We start from the raw sequence: 26,181 nt of genomic DNA, 5'->3' as shown, positions 1-26,181 counted from the left end.
TGAAAGCGAAATAGCGCACGCGTTTCAGAAATTTGTAATCTAAGTTAGTTATTTAGAACTACGACTATTTAAGAAAGGTGGCTTTCTTTACCCCAGGTGTGCTGTGTACTTCCTCTTTTTGCAAAAACAAAGACACAAAAAGAAACCTGGAAATATAAGTGAATCAGCTAATGAAAATGATTGGGCTATCTCTACATTAATTCTGTTCCGCAACATTATTCCTTCAATACCTTTCAGAAAGGGCACGTGACCTTTGAAGTGATACTTTCCACGCTCCACTGTTTCTATATCGTGTGATCGCGGTAGCGTTGCCTGCCGTCATGGATCCAGAAAGAACAACACCCCAACCCCGCAAATAATGGACAGTGAACAACAACGAGAACAATGGCCACAACCAACAACATCATCTGCAGTGCACAGTTAGAGTGGAGGGGTGAACGACGTCATCTGTGCGTCGACGCAGAGGTCATCCTGACCAGCAGGGGCGTCCCGTCTCAGGAAGTAATCGCACGGCCAAGGGCAAGGGCCCGCACGAGGCCAGTCGAGGCCCGTCACCCCTCTCGGAATCGACTTGCCCGTGGCCCGCTAGCTTCGAGTCGTCTGGTCCACGAGACGTCCTCTTCAAACCGGTTGTCGGCGATAGTGACCGAAGTGCCCGTTAGTCATGTGACGTGATGCTCTCTGGCAGGGGGTGGTGGTTGTTTTGCTGCTTTTGCGCGCGTGCTTGCTTGCCGTCGTGGTTCGCCGGCTCCTCGGCCCTGTCAGCTGGCGCTGTCGAGGAGAGAAACGCCCGGACACTTGTTGCTTTTCCTCGATGTTCAAGGAAGAAAAATGACCCGTCTTTCTTAGGCCGTTCTTTTTTTGGCTTACGCAGTGTGATGTCATCTGACAGTTAAGGTTACTGAGCGTGTGGATGTCACGAGTGTGGCCTTCTCTCTGAGCCTGTCTCTTTGGCTTCGAGCATCGCGTGACCGAGGGAAAATTTAAATAAATGATGGGTCTCCTTATGGCGAGGAAACGCCGGCGTTCGGTTCCGGCTGAACTTAGAAACTAATAGCGTTAGCGCGGTAAAACGAAAAAACAAACAAAAAAAGTTACTTTGCGCCTTGCATTTCTGGCCCTGTGCACTGCCAAGAGCAGGTAAAGACTCGTATAAAACATGTCTTAAACATAGAGGAAGGTTAACTGTGGTTTCAGAACTATTGTGATTCGAACTTTTAAAGCAATAGTCCACTTTTTTAATTTTACAATATTTTTTGTGGATATGTTGAAAACAGGCCATTCAAGACAATGAAGTGACGATTGAAAGGTGAGATATATAACTAAAAAATACAATGAAATAATGCAGAATGTGACAAAAGGCACTTGCCGGCTCGTTCCTTAGATATATTAAAGATGATTCAATCAGCATATTCGTTCGATCTAGTTAAAACCTTCATATATGCAGGCCTAAATTGAATGATAAGTGTGCTTTCTGGAACACGGGATAATTTGTCTTCTCCTAGGCCAAAACTTAGCTTTTGACTGTAGATAAACTTTTATTCTAATTACGTTCATGCTGCGGAATTTTCATTTATTCTTAATTTGAATTTAATTTGAAGGATAAGACGCGAAAGCTGGTGAGTCTATAGAGTTCGAAGATCATTATATTCTTGACTCGTCAATTTTTATATTGATGCGATATATAAAGAACCTCCTTCACAGGAGTTTTACACCTTGCTATAATTATTTTACTTCATACATACCAATAAAACAAACACTAAGATGATTGATTGGTATTGCTACGCCAAGACAGTGATGGGTAAACCCTCCTTTGTCTGTTTGCTCGACTTCATTTGGCCCACGGGTGGTCAGTCACTAAAAGAACGCTTTGCATAAATAGCAAATTGATGTTGAGAGGCGATTTTTTTTATTTTACGGTGAAGGATGCACTTAACTGCTTCACGTCCGTGAGGCTTTACCGGAAAACCCTAGAAGCGCGCGACATAAATTCATGGGCTCTCTAACGACCACAATTCCTCTCGTTACGTACACAGAAATAAAATCAGAGATCCCGTTTTTATTTGCGTTTACGAAGCTGGTGCTCTTTCAAGTGCCCATGCAGTGGGCCGGTCTGTAAAATGTCTCGCTGCGAAACTTCTCGAAGAAACCGGCTGCTCTCAAGCTGGGTGCTTCCGAGTCCTTTGTATTCTATATAAAAACCACAAAACGTTCTACTTGGCGGCTTTTGGTAATACGATTTGTTTCGTGCAGGGACACATTCATTTTGTGGAAATGCTTTTTTCGACATCTTCCTTTATTAAGGCGTAGATAGCAGGCGTAAGTTTGTCTCAAAGTGGAAAAAGAAGCAAGTTTACTTGAATATGGTGGTAAACCCTGAAACTGGGATCGTGGAAAAGAGTAAGAGTAAAAACAGTAAAATCTCTTTCCTGCCCCAATCTCAGAGTTTACCGTTTTGTTGAATATACTCCAGCTCGCCTGCAGTTTAAGCTTTTTTTTTGTTGTTTACGGGAACGTTTTTACCGGAGATTGGGAAACTTCTGTAACCTTTCATATCGTACGGACACATTTCCTTTCTCTGACGTTAAAAGTAGTTTCATAGTCGCATACCTATTCGTGACTGATTCGAAAGTGATGAGTTAGCCTAGCCTCTTCGTGGGATCGTCCAATGACTCCGTGATGAATCATGCAGGTCAGTTAAGACAACGTCACCTTGAAAGTGATTCATTGTCCCTGCAAAGACGTCAAATAATAGGGAGTTTTAGGTTATCGGTTTCGATTTTCGATTACAATACCCGATCCAGCCATGCACGATGGGCGCGGCATATCCGTTGTCTCGGGTATCCTTATTGTAGCGCTGACACGGTCGAATAAAGCACCCTATGACGACGCCTGGTGGATCGAGCGATGAGCGTTATAGACCGCTCTTGAAAGTCACGTGCCGATCTTTAGAAGGTCCGAGCCACTGCGCAGTGGTGGAACAACCGAAACCGCATGGGTGTCTAAAACTAGCACGTAAGATGGTGGCGAAGAGAAGTAACATTTCAGTCCACGTAAAGAACGAGCACAAGCGGCGCTAATGACCTGATGGAGTCCATTGGACAACCTGAAAAAACGTCATATGGCGTAAGATGGTTTTTACAACGTGTTATATTATTTGCTAGGTCGAGTCCCCGGTGAATGCCCTGTGGCTTGCGCGTTTAGTGTGTGTTAATGTTTGTGTGTGTACGAGCCTTCCACTTGACTCTGACCCATGTCAAAGCTAGAGGCCAGCGCGCTGTTTACAAACAAGCCTCCTCAAGATGTGGGCAGACGCGCAGTTGCAACACGACGTGTGGGCGCTGTGCTTGCGCAGGAACCAGATTCGCTCCAGGTGGACCGTCTGCGCATGCGCAGTTCCAATCGCAGCGCCACCACAGCGGCGTGACGTCAGACTCGCTCGGAGCATCGACATCTTGCGGGATCCGCCATTTTGGTGCTTAGTGGAGAGCGGGCGCAATGAGCCGTTGGTACTATTCAAGAAGGGACCTTCGGAGCATTGCGGGTACACGATGTCAGAAAACTTTGGCGATATTGTCTCGCTCTATCGCTCACTGTTCTAGCACTTCTGGAGGACGGAAAAGCGTCTCCTGCCGTTTGCGTATACTTCGTGTGACTGGCAGCGATAATTTGAAGCACCAGGATTTTATTTTTTTTACCAATCCACCGAAGGTCATCCTGGCCATATCCCACACTGACTGGTGATAGTTACAAAAATGCAGAGGGGAAGCAAACTGGCTTAAATGTGCGAGGAGAGGAATAATACTTTTGGTTTCTAGGCTAGGTGGCGCCGTCTACCGTCCGTTATAAAGGGCACAGCCATTAGCATCCAATCATCCATCCATCCCTAAAGTGTCATTACTTTGAGGCGTAGGTTATTTAGTGGCTCAAAGTCGAAACGATGTAAAGTTGCATATCCAGGCTTCCAACTTTCGTGGTATCCTTTGTGTCCGTCATGTTGCAGGGATTCCACTTCAAAACAGGAAGCACACTTTCGAAAGAGGGGCATAGGGTGCAGGAACAATGGTCTTTCTGTCATCCGAACGATGCTCCTTCGAGACTGAAAAGTCAGAGCGAGGCGTCCGCCGTTGCCCATTTCCCGGGAAATCCCCCCTGCAGCCGGCGTCGCCTCCAAGAACCGGCCTTGTCCGTTCCCATCTTTGTTTGTTCCTTCCGGACGGGGCTTTGTTTCCGGAAGCTTCGGCAGCGCCGCCGCGTTCTTGACCCCGATCCCGGAGAGTTCAAGTGTGGATGATCTCTGCCGGCCGCAAGGAGGCCACGTCTCGCTGCACACAGTCCGTCGACCGGCAGGGAGGGAGCGTCGCCCAAGACGTCTACCGTGGGCTCTCCGGTTAATACGGACACATGGATAGCTTGGGGAAGTTCACTGACGTCGGCAACCATAGTTATATATAAATAAGATGAGGCAGTAAAGTGCCCGAGTCTGCTCCCGCAGATTGTTTCCAAAATAAATGAAGGAGGCAAAAATAAATTTAAAAAAAGATGTATACAAAACAATATGTAATAAAAAAATGCCATAAAAATTAGCGGCTGAGCTGTGGTTATGATAGTAATGTTGATAAAAATGAGTCCGGATATTTTCTCGAGCGACGTTTCATTGAATACCTTTTTATCGAACTTTGTTTCGCCGAACAGTTTCTTCAAAACCGTTTCATTGAACATGCTTTCATTGAACTCCGCCTGATTTAACAGTGATCTATTTTCTTCTCGAGCCAGAATTATTTTTTCTTCAGAAATATCGGTTCGAGCGAATTTGGTACATCCTCTCTCTTCCCTTTGGCCGAGCAGATAGGGAAGATGGCTTTATGTATCAACTTTGGGGTCGGAAATAATCCTTGATGGGAGTCAAGGGATGAGGACGATTCGTCACATGCGCACTCGTCGCAGGACGATTGGTCACAGGACGATTCGTCACATAGGAACATTTGTCACAGGATGACTCGTCATGCGGGCAACTGGTCACATTGATCGGGCAGGGGACGATAGTAAATTGTAAATTTCAACAACTGCCCACATTCCCTGATGAGGGGTTTCACGAATTTCCACTGTGACATAAACCAGTGGTTAGAAAAACTAATCTTACAATACTCATTCGCTTTTCCTTTCATCATATTACGACTCTTCAGCAGGTTGACCTAAGTTGCTGGCTTGAACGAGCAATAATCCGACTGGCAGCCAAATCAGTTTTTACTTTGCCTTGCATACACCTCTGCTGCATGTGTAAGAGTACCCCTCGTGCAGCTGCATGGCTCCACCTCTCTCTGCTAAAACGTTTGTTACAAATTCTTCGCCTTTCAGAAGCCAAAGACATACTAAGATATGAGGTCAGGCACGTTGTCCGCCCGAACCAAATTGAACCATACATTTTTGGGGGGACGAACTATTGTAGGACCGGTTGGCCGCGTGACGAGTCATCCTATGACGAATGTTCTTGTCTGACGAATCGTCCTGTTACCAATCGTCCTGTGACGAGTGCGCATGTGACGAATGGACCGTATCCCGGGAGTCAAAAGCGAAGTTTATGGGGGCCGTACCTAGTGGCGAATTCCACTGGTCGTTTTGGAGCACGCCGGGATCGACTTTCTTCAGGACGCCTATTTCTCTAGGTGATCGGGATCGAGACGGACGTGTTCAAACGTCGTTCGTTCTCGATCAGCTCCCGCTTCAGATCTCGATCCGGATCCGAGTAAAGTCGCTCGGCTTATTTCGGCGGTTATGAACGGAAGCCAGCCTGGCCAGCCGTCGGCGCGCACACATGGCTTCCTTTCTCACCAGGCATCTCTCGCCTCGGAAGAATTCGTAATGGCCGCTCCTAAGTGCCCCCCGCTTTACGGCTGCTGCTGATTGATGACAGTTCGTCATCAAGTTGCTCGAGCAGCTCCTCCAGCAGCAGCGGCTCGAGCAGCAGCGACGACGAAGATTGTTCGTACCTCCGCAGAAGAGGCCGAAAATCGAGGCGTGCATCGGCACCGTTCACGAGTATTCCGATGATGATGCAAGTGGGCTACGCCAATGCACAGCGCTCATCGACACGCATATTTCACATCATGATTAACTTCGGTGCGTTGAACACGTGTGGTTAGAGCCACGATTGCGAAAACACGCGCTTCGAGATTCGGGACCACGGAAAGGGCATTCCCGGGAAAGTGAATGACAGGAAGGCATCCGCCGATCCCGGAGGAGTGATCATGATCAAGTGGGAATTCGGAGGCGGGGCGACCCCGTTCGGATCGCGTGCTCCATCTCGGATCTAGTCTACTGTTCCCAGCGTGCTGCAAAACGACCCGTGGAATTCGCCATATATAGGTAGCAGCGTTCGAATGAGCCAACAGGATCTAGGTGACGTTTTGGGCTTGTTTTTGGTATCGAACGGGTTGGAGAGGACTCGCGAGAGCGTTTAGTTTTAACAAGTTGTGTAGCTCGACTATCAAGCCGCTCGTGAAAGTTGGTGCCGTCGGTTCGACGTCGGTGGACTGAACGTCGAGTGGTTCTTTCGGGGTGGTACATATGGGACAAGGGGTGTACCCCCCGACACCCCATATTTGTAAGATTGTAGTAGCTTCGTGCGAGCCCTTTGAAGCGGAGTTTTCTCGAGTGCCTTTCTTTCCACGGCCGTCGGAGATGGTCCTTTCCAAAGGTAAAGACGTGTTTAATTGATATCCGTTGCGAGTACTTGCACGTTCTAAATAGACCGATCTCACTAAGCGTTCGGCGCATGCGTGACGCCGCCATAGCTTTAGTTCCCGGGAGGGAAACGGCCGGACATGAGGGGTCTCGTGCTGTCACGTGCTTTACACGCGCAGAGCTCCAGCGCGGTTGTCGCACGTGCAGAAAGACTAAAGTTCCCTCAATGCATTGCGGCAGCGGTGGCGTAGTTAAACTCATAGAGTTATTACAATGAACGCTAGAGGCTCAGCTGGCGCTAGTGTCTACGGGACTTCCGGTTGCAAATTGAAGCAGACAGCATGCAGTCTACATTTCCAGGCTCCCTGTGTATTCCTATGGGAAAACGCGCGTGAATTTTGTCTCTTCGCCGGAAAATAACATTAATAACTTTTGTCATTTCGGTTGTACCGGATAGTACGAACCTTTATTGGTATTGTGAAAGTGTAATTGCTTTAGTTACAGCACTTTTTTCTGCCATTGAACGATGTTAAACTTCGCTCTATTTCAGGTCCAAACCTCTGTTTCAAGGAAGGTATGTGAAAACGAGCGACGATTCTAAGCAAACTAACGATCGAAAGGAATGTAGAGTGTGTTCAAGGTTTGCTGGCATTTCGGTGGTGCTTATATATTGCTAATATGCCCGTCTTGTCATTGGATGAAAATGACTCCGTCGTGCATATTTACGATCGGTTAAAGAAACATTCGAACGCAAAATATAAAGCAGGTGAGCTACGAAAGGCGTCTTTTTAATTATTTTCTATGTCGGGCAGTTTTTATCGGGCACCTGCTGTCTGGCTTCCCCTATTTGCAAAGATTTAGAACGTGCGGGTGATGATTTGAACCCAGAACAAGCATCTTCGCACATATTCATGAGCAGAAAGAATAAAGCAGTACTTATTTATTGCAAATCTGACTATATTACGTGGCTTTCAATTTATTTTGGTCGTCCGCGTACACAAGGAGTTACTTCTCCAGTGTTACTGCGTAGTTCTTGCCGTCTCTCTTGGTTTTCCGCATGTCCTTCTATCGTTTGGCACGTATATCCCCCATGCTGGAAAGCGTCGACGCCGTGTCCGCGCTAACAGTGTCCGACAGTGCACATAAATGCACGTACGAAGCGGTTTTAACAACGTTTTTCATACCACGAATTTCAAATAAAAATACTGTAACTGACCAATTATTTCGTCTGCGTGACTGAGAAATGTTCCAATGTGCCTAGTACGTACAAATTATTCGTGATATATGCTCTTATAATCGAGCGCAGAGAGAAAATGCACTCTCTTTTTCCCATAGAAATGCATTACCGGAAGTCAATTTCAGACTGCTTGCTGTCTGCTTCAAAATGCAACAGCACACTAGCGCCAGCTAAGCCTCTAGCGTTTATTGTAATAACTCTATGGTTAAACTGGCTCGTGAGATCGGTCTATTCTCGAAGAGACTCGAATAATTATGGGCATCCACATTTATGAGTCTTTCTAAATGCGAGTGCCTGCTTTGAAGCTGGCGTAGGAGGCGCAGTTTGCAGAACGTTACTCAATTGTTTCACCACACGAACAAATTGTACCCCGCGAGCCGCCCTTTCACAAAATAGCCAAGAGAAACCCCGCACCATTAGTCGCGTTTAGCGTACATTTTCGTTTGATTGCCTTTTATGACAAATGAACGCATGACCAATTTGCAACACTAGAAAGTCTTACTTTGGCGTTGTGGGATAAAGTAATCAACTGCTGGAGTGGTTTTCTGTTTGTTGTACTGGTTTGGGGTGAGGGGGGGGGGGGGGGTTGGAAAAAGATGAGCTAGGAAAAAAGAAGAGGAAAGAATCTTCCTCCACTAATCTAGTAACAGTGGCCGACAGAACCCCACCTGTTAGGATATTGAACTCGGACTAAGGCGAAATGTTGTAAGCGAGACGGCCGAAAGCTTTCTGTTCTTGCTGCGTTCTATAATTGTCCACCCTGCGGTTTATTTTATTTATTTTTTTTCGCGCGGCGAAGAAAACTGTCGGTGACTGGCACGTTGTGATGACTACGAGTACGTGTTGCAAAAGGACCTGAGCATGCGGTAGGACTGACTGGGGTGTTTTAAGAACTCCAGACGTTCTCTCCGCATGCATTATGTGAGCTGCGTGCTCATTATTCTTTAAGAAAGATGGGTGGGCTCTCAATTTCGAAATGTTATAAGTCACGCCTGCCTTTGTAATCGGAAAAGACAAAAAAAAAAAAAAAATACGAAGAAAGGTAGCAAAACTTGTTCTCTCGCGGCTGCCTTTTTCGAGCACGAACGATAAGTTCCTGAGCCCAAAAACCAGCTAGCCTGGCACCAAAATGTCTCAACCGCATGCCGCCTCCACGCTGCTTTTTGAAAATTTGCGTTTCGGGGGATTACGTTGACAGACGTCGGCCAGTCACCATAATGAAACCAGGCGGCACGTCGCTTGGTTTACTGGGGAAACCCGGAGTCGTATCTGTAAATTAGCACCTTTAACATACCCAAACGCAGACGAACACTATTGTGTGAAGGTTCGACTACGACTTAGTTGGCTGATTGACAGCTGTCCTCACCCGAATAAACCTCTCGCAAAATTGAAGGGAAGACTAAACGCGTCTATTAATATGTTCATACCATTTCGAGGCAAATCAGTGACTGTCGTAATTGCGCTTTTATTGGGAATAATAGTGCGTTCTTGTTTTGTCGATTTGGTTCCGCTATTGTTCTTAGTTACAAATTCCCGTTCACTTGGGTGTCATTCGTGAGAACGTGAGCGCTAGGTAAAACAACCTCAAAATATTTTTAATGAATGACCTTTTATCGTTGTAGAGGGACAGGTCAAGACACATGGGCCGCTGGACTTGGCGCATTATGCACCAACCTTGTTGGTGCATAATACGCATCAATTCTAACGTATCTTTCGGCCGCTAAAACATGCGCGTTAACCGTCATCGATGCATCTTGTTTATGCTCGCCACGTGGGTTTTCGTTAGCGTTGCGCGCTCTACACTGCACGTGTTCCGTACGTACGCAGCGCCGCGAGCTTTACGTACGTACGCTCGCTACCGATTTTTTATGCATGGCTTACACGTGATGTCATTCCAAGAGCGCTCTGATGACCACCAGAGAAGAGGGGAAGAAGGAGCCCCTCTCTTATCAGGATCCTCTTTTGTACTTCCTTCTTCCAGAAGATTAACCCGTCACTCAAAATTCTTACAAAAGCAGCTTCCCTCTCCTCCTCTTACATGGTGGTCAAAAGTATGCGATGTGACGTCAGTGCAAGCGCAGCTGTCTATCGCGTTCCCGTGCCGTTGCTCTCGTCGCGCGCAAAACAGCGCGAAGACTCAGATTGGTTCGACCGAATACCGCACCGATCTCTATTGTATAGTAGGCTGGATCGCGGATTGAGAGCCTTTCGGCGGCACCGCCGGCGGCCATTGCTTGACGCTATAGCCTATAGGCAAGACACGCGAGTCTATGGGAGAAACAAACAAAAGTAGGGATATTAGGGAGTTTTAGTAGACCGTGTTTTCCCCTCCCGCTAAGGGCCCTCCGCTACCCGGAACTCTAAAGCCAAGGCCATCGGTACGCTGGCGCAGTGGCGGTTTCTTCGTTGCGGAGGGGGAAACACGGTCTACTAAAACTCCTTATTGAAGCTTGTACGTGGTGCTCGAAGGTGAGTATTTTATGATGTGCGGCGATGATTATATCGGGTGTTTAAGGCTCGAATCGGTATTTTTCAAAAATTCGAATCTTGATTAAAAAAGTGAAAGCCGTTTACAAATCCCTGTAACGCCGAATTGGAGCGCAGCTCTTGAGGAGGAGGAGTGAAGGGTACTGAGGGGAGGGTAGACCCCTCCCCCTTCTCCTCCTCCTCCCTTCATTCTTTAATATGCTCCGGGGGGGGGGGGGTCACGTGACCTCGGGGGGGTGGGGGGTGTCACGTGACTTCGGGGAGGGGGTCACGTGATCTCGGGGAGGCGTGACCTGGGGGTCACCTCAAGGTCACGTGACCCCCAAGGTGACCCCCACGTGACCTTGGTGGTCACGTGACCTGGAGGGGTAACGTGACCTCGGGGGGTCACGTGACCTCAGAGGGGTCACGTGACCTGGGGGGTCACCTTGGGGTCACGTGACCTTGAGATGGCCTTGGAAGGGGTCACGTGACCTCGGGGGTCACGTGACCTTGGGGAGGAGACCACGTGACCTCAGAGGGGTCACGTGACGGGGGTCACGTGACCTTCAAAGGGTCACGTGGGGTCATATTGGGGTCACGTGACCTTGAGATGACCTTGGAAGGGGTCACGTGACCTCGAGGGGTCACGTGACCTTGGGGGTCACGTGATCCCAAGATGACCCCACGTGACCCCCAAGGGCACGTGACCTTCAGGGGGTCACGTGGGGTCACGTGACCTTGAGATGACCTTGGGAGGGGTCACGTGACCTTGGGGGTCACGTGACCTTGGGATGACCTTGGTTACGCCGACGCCGACGGCGACGCCGACGGCGACGGCGACGCCAACGGCGACGCCGACGGCGACGGCGACGCCAACGGCGACGCCGACGGCGACGCCGACGCCGCTCAAGCCGGGAACGGGCCCCTAAGAGCTGCGCTCTAAAAAGAAAAAATATGCCGGAGAACCACCAACTATGCCGGCGTCGCTTGATTCAGTCGCTCAATAAATGACGCGTTCATCGAATGAACGAGACGTACCTAGCTTTAGTTCGTCACAGAAACCTTCGCTGCAGCTCAGAGCAAAAGCTGGCACCAGAAGTACTCTACAAACGCTTCAAACGATAGTTTCTCCGTAAAGGCATTTTAACTTATCGTGCGCTAAGCTCTAATGACTTCGAGATCACGGACTACTCAACACTGACTCTCGGCAAGCCTCGTCTCATTGAGCCGTACCACAATTTACGCCCAAGGCAGTCGCAAACCTCTACCCTCAACCACAAAACATTTATGTAATAAAGATAGGTAATCTGACGTTTTTGATATGTGCGCCAAGAATATTAACCGTCATTCTCGAAAAACACGATAAAAGTTTCATCGTCGAGAACAACCTACAAAGGTGAAATAAATTGCAGCTTTCTCTGTTTCTCCCGAAGAATCCCATGCAATAGCTGGTGTCAAGCGATAACTGCTTGTTGTGCCGCTCGACCCCAGCAAGGCGAGCCTCGATCCGCGATCCTGCAGCCTATACTACAGTGAAGACCAGTGGAATATCGGACCTGGGTTGCTCGGAGCAGTTTGCAGGAGCCGATCTATAGATGGCGGTGCAACTGCTTGCGTTTCCGTTTCCGTTCTGCTATACTTAAAGCGCAGTGGTTTGACGCACTCCGCAGCGTTCCTGCTGAGAGCTTGCGTGCGTGGTATACGCAGCGCTAACGCGAGGGTCCTTTACGCTCTCCTATAACACTCTAATGTAAAGTTTGAGTATTGCGTACAGGAGCAAACGTGCGCCCCGTGCGTTACGCGTTAGCGTTGCGCGCTCCACGCTGCACCATGCGTGTCGTCGCCATTCGCCAGACCAACACGCAAGTTTGGGGTTCCGCGCATGCGCAGTGTGGAGCATGCCACGCAAACGCATTGGGCGGCGTTTGCTCGTACACGCAATACAAAAACGATTACGTACGGGAGCAAATGCAAGCGCCCGTTCGTTTGCGTTAGTATTGCGTGCCCCAAGCTGCGCATGCGCGTCGTCGCAATACGCCAGTTCAAGACGCCGTTCGGGCTCGGCGCACGCGCAGTGTGGAACATAGCGCCAAGTGAGCAATGCGGAGAGCAAGTCGTCTGCTTCTTGTGCAGGAGGTGCGGTGACGTCAGATCGACGCCGAGCTCTGATTGGCTTGGATGGAAAGGATAGTGGGTAGACCTCAACGCTAGATGCCTCGAGGACTACCAACTGTTTTTTTTTTCCATCAGCCAAACAAAGCTCAACGTTCTGACATCATCACAACCCGTACAAGAAGCAGACGAACTTGCGTTGCGCATTGGACCCGAGCCCGACGCCGAGGGCCTCTCGGCGCATTGACAGGAAGCCTGACGCGCAGCACCCGTGCCGGTGTCTACGCTCGATGTCGCGTGGGATAACGTCTAAGTGCTAACGATCGGGATGAATCTATAGTTGCTGTTGGCCAAGGAATCAGAATCTTTAATTATGTAAGTTCTCGCAATTTCTAGGTGCGTATGTACACAGTTCAACGCATTCTTCATTGTACAGATTTTATATTTTCGACCGCATATCGTCCCATTGATTCCTCGAGTTTGCAGTCTAGCCGCGGTTCCGGTATATGGGGGAACCTATTCTTCAGTTCCTAAATGAACGCCGATTTGAATCGAAATGTTTACATTGTCGAGCTCCCGCCGGCGGTTCCAGAACGTTCCGTGCGAGCAGACCTAATTAGCGGCTGTCGCAGCAGACGATGGATATCGGGCATGCCGGCAACTGGCACGCTGCCCAAACAACGCTTCGAATTTCGGGGACGTCCGCTGGGCTTCACGAATGTTCCGTCGAGGAAGGAGGCTCCGCGTTGCGCGATGACGACAGCTTCCAATAAAGAACATCTATTCTAATTTCCACACGTATGTACGCGTTACACCCTGCCACGTGACAACATTAAATGCCATTTCTATCGAATGAAATTCAGTGATCGACCATTCAGCTCGGGGTCTTGAGAGCGCTGATTGGCCGTGAAGGCCGCTCATTGGCCGAACAGTTAATGTCGTTCGATGGAAATGACTAGCCGTCGACAGTGATCGGACGTAAAACGGAGTATATAGTCGCTTCGCAGGTGCCATCTCAGACGCTGAATTCGGAGCCATCATTCTAATTTCTCTCGCCGATTTAGGGGTCTCTTTGATAAAGTCGGCTAAATTGTAAATAGACGAAAGGCGAGCACAGCGCCGATTTGATGAAGGTTGAGAAACGAAAAGTGGCACAGACACAGGGCCATCAACTGAAGCTTTATTTTCCGTCGCATCGGAAAAGTCGAGGGAGGGGTCATCAAAGGGTCGAGCATCGCGCAATCAAAATAAAATGACAACTACTCTGGTGGTGCAGGGGTGGGGTGCGGTGCAGTTTGTGTATTAACGTGAGTGGTAAATTTTTATACCCTCCAGTAAGTAAAATTGCGCCAAAGTGCCAAGTCTGTTAGTGTCGCCCAATGTAGTACGTATCATTGCCTTTATATCGTGTGAAAAGTAAGAACTTCCCAATATTCGAAATTTCTTGCGTAGAAGTTGGGCACCCTGCCCATTAGTCGACGCGAGTTCGACTCATAGACAGCGTGCCCGACTTCTACGCCACAAAAATTCAGAAAAAGTGGAACTTCGTCCACATAAAAAAAAAAAAAAAAGTTGGAAGGTTCGAGAAACAACTCAAAACTCAGGTTCCACAAAATACTGCGACGTTCCTAATTACATCGGCTCACTGAATCCTCACTTGGCATCACGGTTGTCCGCCCCGCCAAACGCTGTTATCTGTCCGATAACATCGGTTTTTTTCTTGCTCTGTAGATTGCTTTCACGTCGTTATAAAGCAGAGGCCTATTTGTTTTGGTCATCAAAGAAAATGGCATTTGTTCGAACGAAGGTCACTTTACATGGAAATATGACGTCACATCGTAAACGGCTGGTCGTTGCATTTGTCAGAAAGCTTGTTTTGCTCCTAAATAAGGTGTGACTATTAAATAACAAGACTGATTTTTGTTTTACTTCCCTTTCGACCTATCAAGATTGTGTGCTGTATTGTTCATTGTTATCTCCTACGCAACATATAAACGTTTCAAGGTCAGGCGGCCGACAGCCTGGAGCCAGCGTTTAACGGAAGCGGAGAGTACTTACTCACTCTGGCGGAATCTTGCCGCTTCTAAACATGGAGCAACGAATGAATTTGAGGTTCTTAGTTAAACTTGATAAAACTGCTACGTAAACGCGCGAAATGTTACAAAAAGTGTATGGGGATCAGTGTCTGTTTCGTCGTAGAGTTTTGAGTGGTTTAAAGGTTTATAGTAGATATAAGAAAGAGGTCGAGGACGATCTGGGCCCCGGTTGTCACAGGATATCAAAACGGATGACAGCATTGAGAAAGTCAGCCAAATCATCCGAAAGGATCGGCGCTTGAATTTCCGCGTTGTTGCCGAGTTACTCAATATCGACGAAGAGGTTGTTGGACAAATTCTTTACGAGAATTTTTAACGTTAGAAAAATGCGTTCAAAAATGGTGCCGAGCCTTCTCACTCGGGAACAAAAGGAAATTCAGATGACCATTTGTGTTGATATTCTTCAAAACACTGAAAATGATCCAAACTTTTTAAAACGTGTCAGTACGTTAAAAAAAAACATGTAATAACTAGTGATGAATCTTATTTTTATTTACACTCAATACAGAAACCAAACGCGAATCACTGCATTGGAAGAGTCCCAGTTTACCAAAACAGAAAAAGCTGCGACAGACCAAATTCAAGTTCAAGGCAATGATGTTTGTGTTTTTCGATATCAAGGGCATTGTTCATGTGGTTTTGGTGCCTGAAGGACAGACAATTGACCAAAGCTACTACCACAAGAGTGTCTTCCAAACTCTTAAAGAACGGGTTAGAAGAAAAAGGCCTGAAATGTTGAGGAACCAGCACAGAAAGCCTTGTCAGTCCTGTCGTTCCTGGCTCACCATAGCATCACTGTGTTGGAGCGTCGGCCGTACTCAACTGACCTGGCCACATCGGACTCTCAAACCTATTCTCCAAGATCCGGTCTGGGTTCGAAGTAACATGGTTTGAATCCGTTTATACTGCCAAGGCAAAAGCGACGGAGCTTATGAAGGGCTTATCACTCGATGACCTACAGCACTGCTTTCAGCAATCAAAGATTCGCGTGAAGGGGTGTAGAAACCGCTGCAGTGGAGTACACTGGAGAGAACATTACTATTGTATTAGAGTGGAAATTTGGGCAAGTTGTTCACGTAGCTAAGCGTCAAAGAACACAGGGACAATTGTATAGGGGACAGGGGCGCATAAACGAACTGCATTAAAGTGGCAATTTGGGCCAGTGATCCAAATGTGTAATTTCTTATAATATTCTCGAAAGATGAGTTTCGGTTTTTAATAGCCACACCTCGTATAAAATCAACAGAAACGGATGCTTGTTCAGCTTAAGTACACCCTTGCCATTCTTATATTGACATTTTTTGAGTATCAGATATAAGTGCAAGCGAACAGTTCTAGAAAAATTATTAAGAAAACAGCATATTTTTAGTTTCGTTATTTATCTTAGCCTTTATAACAGATGTAACACGTCAAGGTCACTTGGAATTCGACAAATTTATTTTAGAGGTTGATGAGGGACTAAAATAAACCCAGAGATTCAAAGCGTCAGCGTAAAATGGGGGTTAAAAGCTTTGCAGCCATAACAACGTAGTAAAGAGCTGACTGTACAGCATATCAGAAGTGTAGTGTGTCTCGGAGCTTCTATTTTTTGTAATAGTTAGCACATATTTTGAGTGTTTTCGGCTCTGAATCATTTTTTTATACGACCGGGCAGGAAAATTTATTTTAACCATAAATACTTAGTAACAAAGGCAAAAGGGGACAAGGTCGCGATAGTAAACGATAAAATATTAGAACACAAAAATGGCAAAAAACAAGAAAACGAAGACAAACGCAAACATGACAAGTCGAAGAACTTGTCCAATTTATTTTATTAACTTTTTTCTCCTTTGGTATTGTTTACGATTTCCATACCACGTGTTCAGACAACTCTTGCATCGAGGCGAGCAGTCTCCGTCGAGAGACTCCCCGAAATGAGGTGAGGTCGGTTCGGTTCCAAGTCGACCACCGGAATCGCCGCGGTCTTAGGAACGTATCAGGGAATCCGACACGTCACAATTTGCTAAAATAGCACGCGATGCTTTTTTTTTTTTTTTTGTAGAGGGAGCGCGTACATTGAGATTAATTCGAGAAGACCCTTCGTGCTACTCAAAAAGGAGGAACAAGAAGACAACCTCCTTACAGCAACGTTCAGAGGACGTGACAAGGAGGTACAACGAACAAGACCAACAAAGACTGTGCTCACGAGTATATATTTTTGGGAAAAAACTGGCGCCACTTCGCAGAGAACGTTGTTTCAGGATTCCGAGGATGAAACAACGCGCGCATTAGGAAGGAGAGGGAAGTAACGTCTCAGAACGAACTTGGAGCAAAAACATAAATCACAAGCCTGATATAAGTCACTGCAACCCAATAGAGCCCGCAGAATATTGCTTCCTTGGTCGGGGAGGTGTACGCTCGCTCGAGCACGTGTTCACGTATTGTCATTACCAGAACCTTCCCAATCGGCGACTTTTCTAAAATGGTTCATCGTTGTAAGCTGAGATTGTTTTGGGTGTGTTCTGTTCCCACATCGCGGAGTTTAGCTTACGTGAATATGCATCGTTACCAGTCGCCAGCTACGAGATATGCTCTTACAACGCGACACTCGGACGACGGTTGAAATGAGAGGCCTCCTTGGAGCTGTTACTGCAATGGGAGCGAGTGTGACATACCTTCCAGGTTTCTTTGATTAAACGTTGACTCCACCTTGTAGTCACCCGAACATATATGGGTCGCTCCGCAGCCAAAGAGGTTGAGGCATCAGCAAATGAGAAGGCCCATAAACATATCACGAACGATGCACATGATACGCCACATCCTTCGTCTCTGAAGTTCTCAGTTACTAAAGATATAGACATAGAAGATAGAGCAAATTCCATACACGAATGTGCTCAATCGCATTCCCATTCTCGCTTTGTTGTACGAAGCTGCCCGTTAGCGCCCTCCTCGCGGCCTTCGCCGCACCTTCCACTCCGTCTAAACTCGGAGACATCTTATAATTTGAGACGATAAATCATCGCGGTACGATATATACCTGGTCGAGGTTCAAGGACAGGTCAGCCGTTCGGTCACTTATTTTTTTACATTGTGCGCAAGAATGACCAACCACCAGACTGGCAGGTAAAGCGGTACCAGGACTGCGCGATAAGGGACGATGACGTCATCCATATTTCTTTTTTTGTGGGCTCCGGGACCTACTGGTACCTGTTATGTTTTAGGCGGCACGCCTTCCATTGTGGTCGACCGTGAATTCGGTCATCAGCACCCGGCCGACTTGGCAGCTCTTTGGCGAGTACTATACGCTTACGGGACCCGACCGGCAGCGAGCATCAACAAGACGACGACGAGTCAGACGGGGAGGCGTCTCGAAGGTTCGTTCTGCGCGCAGTCGTCGGGCGACCTTGGTCGTGGTATCCCCCTCGCCCTCCTCGCCCCGTCCGGCGCATTGAAAAGGAGGCACGCCTGAATCGGTCCCGTCAGTTGCCTCGGCGAGAACGCGGAGCATCCCACGACGCCAGTTTGATCCTCTTCCAGCCCAGCGGAAGGACTACCGGTCGTGCTCGTTTTATTCGTTTGGGGACACCGCTCGCAACTAAGCCATGCTGGTGTATCGGCCGTCGATGCTGTTGCTGGTCGCGCTGGCCTGCCTCGCGGTTCGCTCCTCGGGCCTGGAGAAGGAAGATGACTCGGAGGAAGTCGAGTCCCCGGCGACCGAGGATCGGGACTTCGAGGGTCGAGGTTCCGAGGGTCGCGGCTCCAGGGAGGGACGGTTTTTCAACCTGAACGGCTTCTTTAGACCTCAGATACACGGAAGGTGAGTTTTCCTTTTTATAAAAAATTGCTCGAAGTGCAGACGAGCTGGTCCTCGGTCACCCTTTTATTTCTATCTCTCTCGCTGACTTTACTCTTTTAGACTTAAGTCTCAGGGTTTGTCATCGTAATCGGGGTCGAGGTTTTACCTTTACATTTTTGTTGTTTTCCATATTCCTATCATAATCTAACCGGATTAGCAGGATTACGCACTCTACCGATAGCAGGAACATATGAATAATTTTATAAGTTGTTAAAAATAAGTAAATTGTATCTGCGACAGCGATAGGTAGCGCTTAAAAAGCAGGATGAAGGGAAAATACTCGAGGCAAAACATAGCACTTCTTCCCCCGTGACTCGGTGAAGGCTGCTCGCAATGTAAGCTTACCTCCAAATTAATCCTTTCCTCCGGCATATTATCGCTATATATTATTTTGCCTAATAGACCCCTAACTAAAGTCCCACGTCCAGTATTGAGTCGTACATAATGGTCCCGTCGACAGCCATGAGGGCCTCAATGAACAGTTTATTATTTGCCCATGCTTTCAATACATTGCGATGCTCAAACGTATGCAAATCGAAAAGCTGGCGCGCCGTTATTTGTGGAGCGGAACTTGCGAGATAAGTGTCCGAGGGAATGGTGTCAGAACTATCGTGTGCTATCCAAGGTCACACTGCTCTCCAATGACTGCTAGAGAGGTTTTCCCATCAAGGAGGAAGTTGGGACGGCCTCATTTCCGATATTACGAAAAGATGAGGATGTCCAAGTTTATGGAAATTAGCACACTCTAATACCTCCATATATCTATAGGCCCTTGATTTTGTACGGGTCGTTTGATTCACAGCTCCACGAACACTAGCTTTTTATGCCCCATTCAACTATGACCATTTAAAAGCAAAAGTCGAGTAACTAGTTCACCGTTTCTTTGTTTTTTATTATGGAGACTCCTGTCGTTCCGCCTTGTTGTAGTTGTTTAGTTGCAGTGTTGTTGTTAGTGCGCTTGAGAGGAAATAACTGGAACACTTCTGCAAACTGAAAGATCAAGTGATTCACAGGGGTGTTACCTCGTTCACTCCGGTGTAGTCATATCTGCAAAAAATGAGTCATGCGAGATTTTACCATTTATCTTCATTGTTCTCCGTGAGCCCACGTCTTTTTTTATGTGTGCGTTTTTCCTCGATTAAAAAAAATAATTCGAAAATTACGTCGTGCCTTGCCCTCTCCTTTTCATGGCCATGTTCCCTTTTTTTTGGCAGGAAGAATTATGACGAACACAGCTTTTTTTTACTTAGTTTTGAATATTTCCGCTTAACTAGACCTGCTTTAAGACGCTTATCAACTAGCTTGCTTCTTGTATTTCTGTGGGGACGCTCCTACACGCGCCAGCTTTACCTTCTTTCATCACTTCTGTGCAGTGCACGTTCAAGGTCTAAGAGAACCGTTTTACCGACTACATTCCTTTTCTGCGGACACGATGACTCAGTGGTTGACGCTGCGATGGCGGGACGGTCTAACGAAGCAATATATTTTCCATTTAACAAAATTTATCTTTTGCCCAGTCAGAGCAATTTAAAACTCTTATTTTTCTTTTTTTTTTGGTTTCCAAGAGTCGGTATGGGTTGCTCTATGTCAAAACAAGTGGACTGTACTAGTCAGGGCAAATCTTGCTCTTCAAGCCAGTTAGCAAAAGGGGTTCTAGTATTTTCCATGTGTCATGTAGCCAGGAAAACGTACGAAAACAACCAAAGATTTCAATATAAAACTTTACCGTTAATCTTTTGATGCCCGTATAAGCCGTTTTAATGAAAGGCTAGTCGCCCGTGCAGTTACCCTTTGTTTTTCTTTTCGAATGGCATGTTCGACGAAGTTTTGTGTGAGCGGCTAAGCGCATTCAACATGAATGAACGCAAACACTTCTTGACATTGGCACTCTCCATCCTGCCACTGTCACCATTGTTTTCTCATTCTGCTGGGCCCACATAGTTGCGAAAACATAGCGCAGTCACGTGAAATGAAAAAAAAAAAAAAAAAATTAATACTTTCGCCATACGAGCCATTCTTTGCATTAACCTTGGGCGCGTAATTTCACTCTAGCTCTGCGAACCTGCACACTGCTCGGTCTATTATGCAGACTGCATTGTTTTAACCGGACAAACGGCGCCAACTACAGTAATACAGCACGGCTTTTACGGGTACTAATTCAAATGCACGAAAGGCCTACGGTTTTGAGGAAATATGTACGCACAAGTTAAGTAGAAAACGAGCGTGTTGGTAACAGTAATGAAACATGTATCTTCCTCGTGTTGAATTTATATACGCACATATTCGCGTTTTTTTTTTATTGCGATTCGCGAATGCTTCGTTACCCAAGAAGAATGCAAAAGCTTTATCCTGGTAGCTCCCGGATAACCCCCCCCCCCCCCCCTCCAAAAAAAAAAAAAAAAAAAAATTACGTGCGTTATGTAACGAAGAAAGGAAGAAAAAAAATTACCCTTCAAATCTGAGTTAGCGAGGGTCGCGTCATCGTTGGGATTGCGTGTTCTCGGCATTCGTGCCATCACAATGGAAACGTCCCTCCCTCCAGTGTCTCGGGTGTGTTTCGACCGCGTCGGATTACGGGGGATTGATGCAGGTCCTCTTTACAGTGGGAGATTACCTTCTCACTGCAACAATACCTCTACTTCGTCTTCTTGCTTTCTATGCGCGAGCCAAATTCTCTTTCTTTCTTCGCGCGCAAAAAAACAAATCTTAGGAAAGTGGCCTTGAAAGAAGGACGTGTGTAAATGGGTTCCGGTAGAACTGTAAAAAAAGGAGTGGAGGTTTTGGGTTATCTGGAACTCGTGGGAGCCAGCGAGGGTGTCCAAGCAAGTGCCGTGTTAGGAAAAAAAAGAAAAAAAAAAACAAAAAAAAAAACAACAACAATAGCGCACTACTATTTTTAGACTACTGTAAAGGTTCCTAATGCGTTTAATGGCTGTAGCGATTGTCTTTCTCTTTCCCATCTCGTTTTTTGTGTGATTCAGTATTCTAAAATTATCAGAATATTTTTCTTGATAGTAAGAAACATTTTATTTGTTTATTTATTCCATTTATTGACAGTGCCAAAGACCTCTTGACTAATATATTATACGGGTCAATTGATAAACATAACAATCGAAGCTGTAAACATGTCCTGACTTTACATGTTATTTTTTTTTTATTATTACTACTAAAAAACATTGTAGTTTGGAATATCCAGACTTCGCTTACAGAAGTAAAATAAAATCAGGGAGAAGAGAGTTTTGTTTTGCAGATATATGGGCGACGGATTCCAACTACATGACTTCCTAAACTATATATATACTTTTTTTTGTGTACTTATACCCTGCTTTTCTCAGAATGATATTTATTACCTTTTTATTCAGAATAACTGACAAAGCCTGGCAGATCGTCACGTGACGCGGCCGCCGAAAGTGAAAAGGTAGAGCGGCAAACAAGAGTCATGTAACGGGCGCTCCGCTGCGGCGAGACGCCGAAAAACACTTGTCCCGACCGATGGAATGTCCGCTCGTGCTCCTTGCAACCGGGGCTTTAATAGAAAAATAAGGAAGTGAAAAAATGTGCTCCTTGCGTTCAGGCTACCGCTTCTTTTTCTTGTCTGGTTTGAAAACCATGTCTTCGCCGCTGCAAAAGCTGTGCGCTGAATACCAGATTCCCCGAGAAATGTTCTGGCATCGTCGTCGAGCTGCCAGGCTTTGCGAGTAGAGGGAGGCTATGGTTGTACACAATGCAGGCAGCGTGCGATCTCCGGAAAGACAAAGAACTAGCGTGTTCCAATATGGCGACACGGAACCGCCCTAAGCTGAGAGCTCTGGCCCAGTCATAAGGGGCAATAAACACCAAAAATACCCCCGCCCTCTCCCCCCCCCCCCAAAAAAAAAAAATAAAATAAAAAGAATGCGTCATGTGATTCTTCGAAGCGAGTTGGCTGCGGAGGTAGGTAACCCTGTACAGTCCTTACCACAACGTCGGAGAATCGCTCCGGTCGGCAGAATAATCCGCCCTCCACAAAACGAAACGGGTCCAGCAACCCAAGTTGCTAGCACCGAGGAGCAAACGGAGACATCTGGCACCTCTTTTTTTCCCCGCTCGAAATATACAAACTGGCGTAAGGTCCGCCCTCCACCGTCGGTATGCCACCGGGGAACGTCGCACAACCTTGTCTCGTAGCTGCGCCACGCGGAGAGAAAGAGAGAGAGAGAGAAAATGCCCGTATAAAGTCGGAATTGAACGGAAGCGGAAATTAAGTTGAGCGGAAACTCATCGGAAATGGCAGAGCTATCGCACCCACACTCGACGTTTCGCAGGATTGGTCTGCAAAGTTCTCACAATCCGTTAAGTCCGATCGACCCACGGGGAAGAGATGAGCACGTTGGTAAAACATATTTAGGAGACGCCAGCTGAACAAACCAACCATACAAATGAGAGAAGAACGTCAGAGACGCATCAACTGCTGGTTCAATGCGTCTCTCACGTTCTTCCCTCGTTTGTGCTCGTTCAGCTGGCGTCTCCTAAATCCGATCGAAGCCTTGGTTTGAATCCCGGAGAAAAGCTCACCGCAAAACCGGTGGACGCTGATAAAAAGCTCACCGATGATTTTTTTTCTTCTTTTCATGTGGAGGCTGTCGGATCTTGCGTAACATACATCAATTTATTATCATAAGAACTCGTGAGTTTTGTAAAAAATAAAAATAAGAAAAATGTCATTTTTTGAAATATTTGTTAAGTTTATTGGGTATATATGGCTCCACAATTAATAAATGCGGGCGAGTGTTCTTTTTTTTTTTTTGTGGTTAGCCAACGAAAGTTTAACTGAAAACTTTATGAACTCGAAAAACAGGAACAAGTTCGAAAACCTAATAATATCTGCTTAAAAACCTAAAAAGAAGAAACAGTAAATGTCGAAAATACGAAAGTGCATGCGCAACCATGCTGTGCCTGAAATTCTCTTTGAAGTTTTTGTTAACCCTTGACAACAGGATAGAATGATCAGGATAGGATATCGAGGTTTTCTTTCTTCCACGGACGTGCACGATCTCTAACCGCTCGTGCCTGTTCTTCTACACGTTGCCTTCGTGTGATGGTCCCTTCCACGGTGAACCACCTTGGGAGCCGCACACTGTCACTGTTGTTACCCGTGACCTATATAAGAACTAGTCTTCTGTAAGGTAGCGAATTGGACGAGTTGGTAAACGTTGTTCACGACGAGAAGAGCTCAAACGACAAAAACGAAGTAAAGACAACGTAACACGACAGGACAAAGTTGTTCTCGCAACTAAAATTCTAATAGTAAAAAAAAAACAGAAAGAAAATTGCGTGGCTGACACTGACTACATCAACAAACACCTACTCATCCATCAGGCACCACACAAGCTTCGTAGGTGCAGCGATTCACACGCCGCCATTCGTATTAGCTCGAAAAGAAAAAAAAAAAAAAAAACCGAAAGAAAAGAATTAAAATTGACTGTTGGGCTAGTTGGTTACACATCTTAATTACAAAAGAATATTACAAAAAAGAGGACAATTATTTTTAATGAAGTGACGAATTCTAATTGCGTTAAAGTAAATTGCCACGTGTGACGCACAATCCGCTAAGCCAAGGGAAAAAAAATCGGTGAGCTTTTCTCCGGATCCGCTCAAGGGCCGGTGAGCTTTTCTCCGCTTCTGCCGGTTTTGCGGTGAGCGTTTCTCCGGTGAGCTTTTCTCCGCCACCCGGTTGGTTTCGCGTGTGGTACCGAAGGCAGCAAGACGCAGAACGCCGTGACGACGCACTTTTGAAGTTGCTTGATCGGCTGCACCGAACTGTAGGATCGGATGAGGTCGGATAAAGCGAAAGGCGCGGCGCACAGCGGCAGAATGAACTGATTGGTGCCATTTTGTTGCCGCAGAATCGACTTGGTCGTGCGTGACGGTTCGCTTTCCATGACACCACTGAGCATCGTAGGAATCAATGACCTATTACCACCAGCCATCGTGGTAGTGAATCGACCGGGATAAACGACGCAAGCAGGCTGGTGAAGGGCCGTCATGTCTGCTCTTTCGCACATTTGCCGAGAGCGTCTTTGTATACGGTATACAAAAAAAAAAAAAAAAAGAAATCGAATAAAGGAAAGTTTGTTTATAATCACTAGATCCTCGAGCTCAAACGCTGATCCAGAAATTGTGGTTTATCCTCACAATTTCTGGATCAGCTTTTGAGCTCGAGGATCTAGTGATTATAAACAAACTTTCCTTTCCTCAAATTTTTTTTCTTATCGAGTCGAGTTGTAGCAGTAACATTTGGCGAATCCGCACAAAAACAACGCGTTTTTTTTAAAAATAATTTCGCATTATTATTTTTTTTAGCAAAACGTGAATTCGTGAACCTGCGGGTTGTTCACGAAGGTGACACGAGTGACATGAGCTTCGCGTGGTCAGTATTCGCGCCTTAGGCCCTAGTTTTATATAGTCAGATTTTTTTTGGTGTCTTTTTTAACATCTACAGCAACTTTGAATGACAAATATATTCCCCGAGATAGTTACTTGCGTTGTAGCTTTCTTGCTTCAAAACACGTCGAGCACGAGGCGTGTTAACTTTTTTAATTGTAAGAAACAGGAGTGAACACGAGTCCGGATGATCTTCTTGTTTGCAAACGCTGCCGCTTGTATGGGTTCAGAAACCGCTTGGCACAGCCGTCGAACAATGCGGAACCTCCAGGGCGCTTGGAGGCCTCTTCCGTCCGGACTGGGCTGCTACGCACTGTCCGCTCATGCGTTGCCGACGAAGGAAGTGCCTCGTTGCCCGTCGTCGGGCACACAATATCCGTCTCGTCGTTCCTCCTTCCTCTCCCCCTCTCGAACCCACTCCGCTTTTACTCCTGCCGTCAGTGTTTCGAACGTCTAAAGAAAAAATAAACGAACGAAACATGTTAGAGCGAGACGAAAAGCCGTTCATAGTAAAAACCAGGGAAATTCGAAAACATTTGTATTTGGTTTCTTCTGTTAGGCTGCCCTTTGTATTTTGTATTCGGGTTGTAGTTTTTTTATTTTTAGCTAAAAATAATTGATAGAGAAAGACGGGCCAAATGTTAAATTTCTTTGGGTGAAACTTTGAAACTGTGCATATTTGTTTTGTACGCGAACGCAATCTAATTCTTCGGTGTACAAACGAGGCTTCGGTACGTTTGCGAAGAATCTCGAAACACTTCCGGTACCGGTTCCTCAAATTACGGTGGAAATCTTTATACAACCGCGAAGACCGATTAAGTTAGCGTGAAAAGGTATGTTTACCTTTGATTGGCTTACTAGAGCCGTGACAACGTATGAATTAAATCCTGTGGCCCGTACCAAGAAGTTTGTGGCGCCGAGCTCTGTTGCAGATCAGCGTCGCCACGCTGCAATCGACGCCTTCACGAGAGGACTGCTCTTTGTAACCAAACCTGATCGGAGCTCAGACATCATCTTCTCTGTAACGAGGCCGCAGTGCTGAATTTTTGACGTCACCTAAAGAAGGCCAGCAGGCACGGATTGGACGCGGGTGCTGCGTAAGCGTTCGGTTGAGACTCGTGTTCTCATTGATTGAGCATGAACGTCTGATCGGTGCCCCGCGTTGGCCTTGTCTAAGTGACGCTGAAAATTCAGCACTACGGTTTTGCTAGCCAGGAGGTGTTGGCGAACAGTTGGCAGCATTTTCGAGCATATGGTCCAGATTCATCGTCCTCCGCAGATGCGATTACCGTCAACACGATATAACGGGTTCTGACGAAAACTAA

General features: G+C 46.6%; 1 protein-coding gene across 1 annotated transcript in view; it reads left to right on the top strand.

The window, feature by feature from the left end:
• The first annotated feature begins 17,796 nt into the window (after positions 1–17,796).
• LOC115329210 (transforming growth factor-beta-induced protein ig-h3) overlaps positions 17,797–26,181 on the top strand; it is a 53,059-nt gene continuing 44,674 nt past the window's right edge. The window contains exon 1 of the mRNA XM_029990751.4: positions 17,797–18,394. Within this exon, the coding sequence (XP_029846611.3) occupies positions 18,180–18,394 (215 nt within the window). The 5' untranslated portion in view covers positions 17,797–18,179. The remainder of the gene's footprint in view (positions 18,395–26,181) is intronic.

The sequence above is a fragment of the Ixodes scapularis genome, unplaced genomic scaffold (genome assembly GCF_016920785.2).
Source record: "Ixodes scapularis isolate PalLabHiFi unplaced genomic scaffold, ASM1692078v2 PGA_scaffold8__174_contigs__length_109621045, whole genome shotgun sequence".
Taxonomy (NCBI): Eukaryota; Metazoa; Arthropoda; class Arachnida; order Ixodida; family Ixodidae; genus Ixodes; species Ixodes scapularis.
This window is presented reverse-complemented; position numbering and strand designations above follow the sequence as displayed.